The following is a 10,491-nucleotide window of genomic DNA, read 5'->3' on the forward strand; positions in this document are numbered from 1 at the left end:
GCGTGTTGCCCGGAGCATCATTCTTGGACCTCATCTGTACAAACAGATGAGTTACCGTGTGAGCCAGAGGTTTTCTTCTAAACGCCTGGGTTGGATATTGGGTGCAGGCTTTGGGTGAGTGGGTCCTTAGGGTCCTTAGAGGACGTTTTGGGTGGAGCAGCTCACGTAAGGGTGCGTACATGCCCTCCCCGTCGCCTGCCGCAGTGGGAAGCTCCAGTTGAGCGTGGCGATGCGCTGGACGCCGGGAAGCACCGGGCTGCAGCCGCCCTCGCGGGAGCCGGCTGACATCCCTCCCGGGAAAGGGGGAAGCAGATGGGATACTGCCATGGCACTGCCCACTGCCAGGTTAAATATAAAACATCTAGCAGAAGGCAGCGGGGTACTCGCTGCTCAGGAAGTCTGCCACAGGGGCATGGTGAAGTAAACACAATTCTCGGAGTGCTTCCTGCTCCTGCCCACTGCCTCGGCACCCTTCAGGGTGAGGCGAAGGGCTGGCAGCGCCTGTGGCAGCGCTGGCAACCCTCCCCGTGGCCTTTGGTGTCAGCACCACGGCTGAGCGGGCGCTTAGAGGCGAGGATTTGATCGGTGGCAGATGCAGTTCCGTGTGGGTCTTTTGGCAGCTGGGGGAATTTGATTGTAGACTGTCCCTGCAGGCAAGAAATACATGTATAATGGACCAGACTAAACAGTTGATGCCTGTGTAAACAGTTGCATATTGAAGTCTCAAGGGCTGTATAAAACACGGCACTGCATTGCTCAGGAAGGGCTACACAGCACACAGCTCGGCCAGCGCGTTCCTCAGCGGTGGCCAGGGAGGGTGCTGGTAGTGCGGCACTTAACCTCTGCTCCCAGGAGGTGCTCCCTAAAAAACACCGAACAGTCTGGGCTGTCTCAGTTCCATATAAATCACTGTTTTCCTTGCACTGGCAACAGGACCGCCTTCAGGTTTAGGTGCAGAGCTGGGCTTCAAAAACAGGCACCTGATGGGATTCTCTCCATGTCTGATACCACGTGCGATGCCACAAGAGAAAGTATGTTCCAAAGTTGGGGAATATAAAGAAGAACAAGGCAGGGAAGGGGGAAGGAGGAGGGGAAGGATATAATGGGTGCCGTCTTTGGAGGTTTTAACGCAGTGCTGGTGCTGCGTTTCGGGCAGTGGGATGCGTGCTGCGGGGTGCCCAGGTGCTGAGGCTCCTGCGCAGGGCTCGGGGCTGGCTCTGCCCGCAGGGGCACCCCCACGCTCGCTGCTCTCGGAGCCGCTTCTGGGGGCAACAGCGATGCGGCGATGCCACTTACTGAGGTCGCTGCAGAGGGAAGCGGCGACATTTGCCCTTGCACGCCGCAGCCTGGTATGAGGCCAGATGTGCTTCACAGCTGGGCAAGGTCCAGGGACCATCAGACAGCCAAAATTCCTTCTGACTTTATCGGCGAAGGTGCTGCGGTACCAGTGCAGCTTTTTCCAGGCTTTCACTGGGGCACCAGGCTGCGTGGACCGCCACCACGGTTATTATAGAAACACGTATTTTCATAGTTGGAAAGCTTGGGGTTTGCTCATCTGGAGAGCCCTGCTGCATAGGCTGGGCCTGAGAGTGGCATTTGGATGGGACACCTTAAAGGGAAAAAGGAGCACCCTTGGCATTTTTTTTCCACTGGTGGTAAATACTTCTGCCTGTGCCTGCCTTGCTAGTGCCGGCACTGGAGATTCACGTGCAAGGAACTGAGAAGTGCCAGCTATTCCAGGTTATAATTATGAGCCTTCTGGCTTGTTTTCCTCCAGCCCTGCCTGCCGGAGGGATCATAGAATCATTTAGGTTGGAAAAGATCTTTAAGATCATCAAGTCCCACCGTTAACCCAGCGCTGCCAAGGCCACCACTAATCCATGTCCCTAAGCACCACGTCTGCACATCTTTCAAATACCCCCAGGGCTGGTGACTCCACCACTTCCCTGGGCAGCCTGTTCCAATGCTGGACAACCCTTCCAGCGAAGAAATTTTTCCTAATACCCAATCTAAAGCTCCCCAGGTGCAACTTGAGGCCATTTCCTCTTGTCCTATTGCTTGTTACTTGGGAGAAGAGACCAACACCCACCTCACTACAACCTCCTTTCAGGTAGCTGTAGAGAGCGATAAGGGCTTTTCTCCAGGCTAAACCACCCTATATTGGGTTGTTGCTATATGTGAATATTGGCGATATTTAAATATTTTAGTTCTTAAGGTAAAAGTGTCTGGGGTGAACTGTGTATGCTCAGAGTATCACCAGCAAACAGGAAGAACCTTTGTTTATTTGTTTTGATCATGAATTGTAAACTAATCTCATGGTTTGGGGGAAATTGGCTTGTGGCTTTACCGTGCCTGGGGTTGTTGGCACCTGGGTTCGGGTTGCAGGATCAGGGTTGTGCTTGCAGCGTACGGAAGCCTCTAGACCACAGTGCCACAGTCTCTTTAAGCCAAGGACCACTTACCCTTTGCGGGGAAAAAAATACTCTAGAACCATCCTGTTGCTACAGATTTCTTTTTTTTTTGTTGTTGTTTTTTTAGCCAAATCAAAATTAGGCTTAACATTTGGTTATTCACTTATTATCTTTCTTTTCCCATGATTTCCTTGATTGTGTGCATCAGAACGTGGGTGTGAGGTTTTTTGATTGGTTTTTGGTTTTGGTTTTGGTTTTTTTTAAGTCTTGTCATTATTTCATAGAGCATTTTCTGATGTCTTGTGAATCACCCACAGCTCATGGATCACAAATTGAAAAATACTCCTGGCATGTTTGAACCAGGGAGAGAAACACGCTGGGTGGGTGTGAGTGGGAGGGGGGAAGTCTGCACGTGGGGGAGCGTTGTTTGCTGGTGTCGTTCTCATCATTCATTCTGCAAGCGATCTATTTAATATAAATGGAGGTGAAAACGGAGGGAATGTTTAAGCAGGGGTGTTGTTTTCAGTGGTAATATGCTAATAGCCTTAGCATATACCCATATGATACGCAGCATATATGATAAGAGCTAATACCCCTGCTAGAGCTGGCTGCCCGCTTAGCAGAGGGTGCGTGCTGCGCGCTGCCGCGGCTGCGTCAGGAACGCGGCGCCAGCTGCGTCCTACCTGGGCTCTGGCACGGGATGGAACCTGGCACGAGCCGCTGGCAGCAGGAGCTTAACCGCTGCCGGCAGTCAGACTGACCCTGCGCTCTCTTCTCCTTCCCGATGCAGGAGGGAAGCCTGTGGCCTTCGGAAAGCACCGTGTCAGGGAACGGCATAACGGAGGTGAGGGCTGCGCGGGCGCTGCTCCTCTCCCGCTGTGCCGGGCTGCGGCGTCTCACGCCCCTCGCCCTCTTTCTCTCCCTTTCTCCTTTTCAGCAGCAAATCTACACCCCGAGAGCCAGCGACCGCCTGGCGGTGCCGTCCTTCCTGCAGAGGGACCGCTTCAGCAGGTTCCAGCCCACCTACCCCTACATGCAGCACGAGATCGACCTGCCGCCCACCATCTCGCTGTCGGACGGCGAGGAGCCCCCCCCGTACCAGGGACCCTGCACGCTGCAGCTGCGCGACCCCGAGCAGCAAATGGAGCTCAACAGAGAGTCGGTCCGGGCCCCCCCCAACAGAACCATCTTCGACAGTGACTTGATAGATAACTCCGTGTACGGGGGGCCGTGCCCCCCCAGCAGTAACTCTGGCATCAGCGCGACCTGCTACGGGAGCAACGGGAGGATGGAGGGACCGCCGCCGACGTACAGCGAGGTGATAGGGCACTACCCCGGGTCGACGTTTTACCAGCACCAGCAGAACAACAACGGGGTGCCCTCCATCTTGGAGGGCAGCAGACTCCATCATTCACAAATCAATGGCCTTGAGAGCACAACCGCGTGGAACAAAGAGAAAGAGAAACAAAAAGGGCACCCCTTTTAAAAAAAAAAAAAAAAGGAAAAAAAAGAAAAAAGCAAGAAAGTAAATGAAACACTCTGCACTTCTCACTAAAATAAAAAGGAGAGAGAGAGAGTTGAGGAAGATGAGCAAAGGAAAAAAAAAAAAGCCCTTCCCCATCTCTCCATGTATAAATATTTACTTGTTATGTCTGGTCTGAATGCACAAGCCTACCAAGCTTGCAAAAACATTTCTTTATTGAGCTGTGTCTAGACGTTTAAAAAGGAAAAAAAAAAATCAACTGTAGTCCATTTTTTTTGTTTGTTTCTAGTTGAGCTGTGTGTGAATGCTTTTTTTTTTTGTTTGATTATTTCACTTATCTTTAAAGACAAAATATTTGCACAAAAAACATTTTGTTTAAAGATCTGCAATATAAATATATAAATATATATTAAAAATAAGAGAAAGTGTATGTGTAAGGAGCAGGAGTATTTTTGTATTAGAAGAGGCCTATTCAAAAAAAAAGTTGTTTTCTGAACTAGAAGAAAAATGGCAATTTTTTGAGTGCCAACTCAAAAAGCGTGTATTACATTGTAAAAAAACAAAAAACAAAAAAAAATCAAAAGCAGGGGTTTAGAGTTATTTATATAAATGTTGAAATTTTGCACTATTTTTTAATATAAATATGTCAGTGCTTGTGTTGGTCAAAGCCTCTATCATGTCTACCATGAACCTGTTAAGGGATATATGTCGAAGTGAAGAACAAAGTAGCTGGAAGGGGGTGGAAAACCGCTGAAGTGGAGATGCCAGCCCTGGGAGGAGCGGTGAGCGAGTCTGCATCTTATGCAAATCCTTAATTTCCAGAGTCCCTGCGCGTGGCCGCCGACAGTCATGGCCTTATACATTCCCTACAAAGCAAGAGGAGTTGGTGTGTGTCTGTATGTCATCCGGTAGGATTATTGGAGTAAAAAGGTGAAAGAAAAACTCCCTGCTTCTGAGTCAGTAATGACTGAAGCAGCCAAAAATTACTTGATTTTTCTTTTTTTTTTTTTTTTTTGGACAACCTCTAACTTTTTGGAGGGGGGTGGTGGGGATGAGAATAAACTTCTGTGTCTGAAGGAACAAAGTGTTTTTTGGTTTATTTCTTTCAATGTTCAACTGAAGGGCCCTATTTGGAGCTAAAGTGGTGATTATAGAAGTTAATGTGAGTAAATGGTAATGTACCCACCGGCTGCCTTTCAGCTGGGGTTTAAATACCTCATTGAAAATACGAGCTGAAAAGCGTGGTGGTGGTGAAAGTCGTTTTCATTTTGTATTAACCTCCCAAACCTCTATTTGGCATAAACGGGCGCAGCCCTGTCTCGCAGCTCTGCCGTCCCCCGGGCTGCCTCTGGTCATCGCTATTTTTTACTTTATTATCCTAGCTAAAGAGGCATCAGATACAGTAGATGGAAATGAATTTGCTCCTGTGATGTGTTAATTAAAGGCTAAAGAAATATGCTTAATGCTTTAGAAGCAAACCCCCTTTACCTCTTCTGAAGATGCCCTCATCCACAGCAGCACGGTCCTACCTGCCCTCCCGCCCGGCGGGTGTTGTGCGTCTTTAATTTATCTTGGTTTCAGAAGCATTTTGTCTTACTATGCTATTGTTTACATTTTTATATTGCGTAGGTGTCCGGTAGGTGTTTTACCCTCACGGTGAATTTGTATGTGACGGAGTGAGCGAGTGAGAAACCTGAGAGCGCGCGAGAGGGAAAGCAAAAGGGAAAAAAACTGTTCTCGGTCCCGTCTCCGGGGCCGGGAGAGCACCTCTCCGAGCGCGAGGAAGGGTCCGTAGGGCAACCACAGAGAGCGAAGCTTTTACAAGGAGGTGTGATTTCATTTTCTGCAGGATGCTATCTAGTAGAGTGACATAAATGAAAGATATAAAGGCAATAACTATTGTTTTTAAGCAACTTTTCTATTACTTGAAAAAAAAAAAAAACCATGAGAACGGTTTTGAAGTTCTGACCATTTGAACAATATTTATATATATTTTAAAGAAGACGATGAATAGCTGAACTTGAAGTTTGATCATTATTTTTTGCTTTTTTATTTTTGCCTAGAAATAGTCCTGTACCTTCTCAGTATTTCAAACTGCTTTTCCACAGCTCTTGAAATCTTCATAGCTTTGCAGTCGTGTAACCTAAATTTTGATGACCTAAAAAAAAAAAAAAAGCCACAAAAAAAAAGTCATGCAAAGGAATAAATCTAGTTTGTCATGAAAGGTACAAAACCGATGAATTTATAGGAGTTTTTAAAATGTATCTTTCCTTTATGTAACATGTCTATTTAGTGCCTTATTAAAGAAACGGTAACCCTCCCTTTTTAGAGAGGGGAAAACAAAATCGTCACTAGCGCCACAAGTAACCAGCGTCTGGTCTCTTGCTCCTTTGGACCTTGCATTCGATTTTCCAGCCCCTTCTTTCCCGGCAGCGCCGCCGGCTCGCGGAGCAGCTCCCCGTGCCTGGGCAGGCCGGCGGCTCGCTCGGCCGCGGCTCTTCTCCCGTGGCTCCCGAGGGAACTCCAGCACGTTTATGCACAATTCTCCTACCCGGGGAGGTAGGAGACTGTGGTGGATATTGTAAATGAGATACCAACCAAAAGAGAAACCGAAATACAATATCTACTGCCCTCTTGAGCCAAAACGCGTGAATAGTGGGGTTGGGGTGGGTGGGGGTTTTTTTGGGGGGTGGGGGGGCGGGGGGCGTTCCGTGATCTGAACTAATTCGTTTGCTACAGAAAAACTGGTTACCTCAGCAGGTTTTGGGTGGAATATGCATCACACATTTAAAACTGAGCAGTGGAAAAGGAGGTGGCATGGGGACTGGAGGTTGTTAAGTAACGGGGTTGTCTCGTCACGTGGCGTCACCTGGCCACCAAGCCCCGTAGAGGGGCCAGGGAGGTGGGGACGGCCTGGAAGGACACGGAGAGGTAGTGGGAGAGCGTCTGAAAATGCAGTGCAATTAAACCCAGCTCTTACGCTTTGAAGTCCTCAAAATTTCAACCGATTCTCTGGTTTTTCCCCCTATTTTTGGTTTTTTTCTTCCCCAATCCACTCCCGTTGTGAGCTCTTACTCCTCAAGCATCACCCCAAGCTTCTGCAGTTGAGTGATCAGTTTGTTCAGAGTTCCTGGGTCCAGCTTCATTTACCTCTTTCTCTAGTTTGGGGAATTTAATGAGTGTGAAACGGGGTGGTTCGTAACACCAGATTTCTGTTGCAAATGATGCCTTGCGGCCCAGGCTGTGCACAAACCAAAACCAAGCGGCCGCCTTTCCCGCTGCCGGTGCAGGTCCCCGGGGAGCGGCTGCAGCCCCGGTGGAGGGGAGCCCCGGGTCCCAGGCAGCGGGTGCAACTCGAGTCCACCTCGACAGAGCCAAGTTGTCACCTTTTGTCTTTCTTCTGCCCATCTCTCTGCTTTGCAGTCCTGAGAACTGTGTGTTTCAAGTGCAGATACCAGATCTGGGGCCCAGATCGACGCCACGTTCTGAATGGGTGTTTAGAAATAACGGTCTGTTCTTTTTTATTATTATTGTTGTTGTTGTTATTATTAATATTTAATGCTACTTTTGCCTCGGGGTCCATTTCTTCCCAATTCCCGCGTCTGGTATTGCCACCAAGGCAGAGAACTTGCTTTGCACACCCTTGCTGATGCCTCTCCTAGTTCCCTCTGGCTCAGGAGCGAGCTGTCCCAGAAGCTGGACTGCGGTCCTGCTCCGTGGGAGTCTCCAGCGTCTTGCAGCTGCCAGCAGAGAGAGTCGGGCCCCTTAAGAACCATTTATGTTTAAACAAACACAGAAGAAACAAGGCATTGCTAATGCTTAGCAACCTCTTGTCCTAGCCCGCCTTTTTGCTTGAAGTTTTAAGAGTCACGTTAGCTTTAAAAGGGGTTCTTAATCTTACAGAGTTTCTTAGCTTACAGTACGGCAAACAGCATCCTTAAAGTGCCCCCAGATCTTCATGGCCTGGAAGGGGAACGTGGCTTGGTCGATCAGGGTGGTGAGGAAGGATGGGTTTCATCTGGGGCTGACACCGGTAGAACTCGTGTTCCCTTCACAACCCTCGATTTCACCGATTTGAAGACTCGGCTTTACTAATCCAGTGCATTGTTTCCACAAGTGTTAACGAAATTCATTCTATCTTAAGTGGGGGTATAAGGAAACCCAGTTGCTTTCTGGAGAATTACCCTTCTGTGTGTGTACCGAACTACAAAATTGCACTAACTGATATATTAAAAAATAAAGAAATAACAGCCCAACATTTTTACTAAGTATCAGGAAAAGACTGAATCCAGATGTGTAGCATTAACAGTGCTAGGTGAGAACGACATGAATTTTTAATCTCTTCTGTCTCTATCATTCAGAGATTTTCTATGTACGACACAAAGCTACAAAAAAAAACAAAAAGAAGTTTTCCAGAAACCGCGCTTCAAATTTTTGCTGTACTATAGAAGCTCATGAAGGACAACATTAAAGTCCTAATTTGCCTGCCTTATAGACACATTTCATTGTATTAATATTTTCTTAAACTTCCAATTGCATTGCTTTGGCTTTGGAGTTTGTTATAGGCAGTCCTGTATCCTGAGTTCTGTTCAAGTTTAAACTTATGTAAACTATTGACAGCACATGCAATGCAGTACTTATCTATATTTTGCTGTTTTAGTATGACTATGTACTCTGATGCCGATTTACAAAAATCTGTTGTAAACGCTTATTGTGTAACAGTAACCAATAGTGGCAATTATATGTCATTCTAAAAGCTGCAATACTTATACAATAAATTTTACAATACTTTGGAAAATTTGCCTTCACCTTTTGCTTTGTTATCCAAAAATCAGAGTTTGCCAACACAATGTAATTTCAAGAGCTCTTCCTATTTTATTTTTAAATACTGGAAAATGAATATTCTCAGTTTTTGACATTTGTGTGGTTTACCCCCATGTTAAGTAGCCTTCGGATTAACAGGCCAACCTCTGTATTGCCATGACGTGTGTTTTCCCGTGAAGCTGTAGCTGGTTCCCGGTGTATTTGCATGCTCGGTCCGTGTGTGCGTGTGTGCGTGTACAATTCTGTTTTCTTTTGAGCAGATCAGGTGTCGCAGCTTTAATCCCAGAAGAAGCATTCCTGGTTTGCACCAATATTTCCAACACTTGCGATCCTGCCTTTCAGCCAAGAACATCACTGATGGTCAGAAGGTCTTAACTTGAATAACCGTCAATCAACAAGAACTCTGTAGATTGACTCAAATCCTAAGCACAGATAATTTGTGTGAATTTTTCTTTTCTGAGACTGTGGTCAAATTGCAGTGATCACATTAAAATGATTGAAAACTTAACTGTTTGCAGGGGGTTTTCTTTTTGTGTTTCTGAAGGATGTCCTGTAGATTCACCCAGACCTTGGGACTAAGGAGCGTGTAGCAATTAATCCCTGGGCTTCACCTGAAGGCTGTCAGCTCTGCCTAAGCCCTCGGTCTCCCCAGCCCTTCTCTCTGGCTGATCGCAAACCTCCATCTAAGGTGGCAGCATTTTTGAAAGTGGCCCCTGGCTTTTACAAGTGGCCCCTCCAGCTGGGTTGGATGGGCAAGTGGTGGACGCTTGGCTTTAACCTGGGGGAGCCGTGAGCACGAGGAGCTCTTCTGGACTTCAGCAGGACGCCCGGATGCTCTGCACGGCCGGTTGCTTGCCACAAAGCCCCGAGCTGGTGGCCAGCTGGGAAAATATCACTAGTAACGACTGAAAGCAGCTTAATTGCAGCCCGGGAAGGAGAACCCCAAATCCAACTCTCTGGCTCTGGCCCTGGAACCGTGCCACTCGCCTTCCGGTCGTGGTTTACTTTGTGGGATACCTGGTGTCCCCTGTGCTTTGCTGCTGGGAAGATGACCCAGGGCGATACAGTACTGGAAAGCGGCTGCCCTGGGTTGGAACACTTTTTCCCCACGGTAAGCAATCGGCTGCTTTTAACGCCACGCCGTTGCCTGGCTCCTCAGCGGGGCTCTCCTGGCTTCGGGGAACGCTCACCAGTAACTGACCACAGGCTCTGGTGGGCCAAGCACCCAGCTGGTCCAGTTTGGAGCCCTTCAACCTGTAGAGCCCAGTTACTCAACATACCCTGGTGGCAGCGGCTGTGACGTGGCTGGGGGGTGTTTGGCAGGGACTGTCCCCGCCTGCTCTCAGGGCCCCGGTGAGCAGTGGGGCTTCAAGCCCCACGCCCCGAGGGAGCCAAAGGTTCCCAAAGAACCAGGGTACTGCTCGGAGAAGAGCGTGTTGCCGTGCGGGCGAGGTTCATGAGCAGCGCTACGGGTTGAAGTGCTCTCATTGCCAATGTAGACGGTAGGACACTGGCCCCAGCAGTCTGGGCTCCAGGATGAATCGGTGAGGGATGATTTGGAGGTGCAAGCGGGCTTCTCGAGGCATCACGGAGCACGTGAGATGATGTATCAAAGGTGCCGGAGAGTGTCCCGTATGCCGTACTCCTCTGTGCTGCCAGCGTTCGGTGCTTTCCAGTCCGTTTACAAGCCACCAGCTGTTAGCCAGGAAGCCTTTTTTCCTCTGCATCGTGTTCTAAATGAGCAGAACCCTGCTTGCTCCTTTTTAGCAACTG

The 10,491-nt window shown here is 48.4% G+C and overlaps 1 protein-coding gene across 1 annotated transcript; it reads left to right on the forward strand.

Annotated features, from left to right (window-relative positions):
* The first annotated feature begins 2,147 nt into the window (after nucleotides 1-2,147).
* On the forward strand, nucleotides 2,148-5,313 carry PMEPA1 (prostate transmembrane protein, androgen induced 1). The gene has a single exon (XM_082007454.1). It carries the CDS (start codon nucleotides 3,196-3,198, stop codon nucleotides 3,895-3,897), a length of 702 nt encoding a protein of 233 aa, XP_081863580.1. The 5' UTR covers nucleotides 2,148-3,195; the 3' UTR covers nucleotides 3,898-5,313.
* The last annotated feature ends 5,178 nt before the right edge of the window (nucleotides 5,314-10,491 follow it).

The sequence above is a fragment of the Phaethon aethereus genome (assembly GCF_964289735.1).
Source record: "Phaethon aethereus genome assembly, chromosome: 16".
Classification (NCBI taxonomy): domain Eukaryota; kingdom Metazoa; phylum Chordata; class Aves; order Phaethontiformes; family Phaethontidae; genus Phaethon; species Phaethon aethereus.

Bases quoted from the DNA above. Each gene is read 5' to 3' on its own strand.
- PMEPA1 (XM_082007454.1), top strand. From the start codon at position 3,196: ATGCAGGAGGGAAGCCTGTGGCCTTCGGAAAGCACCGTGTCAGGGAAC.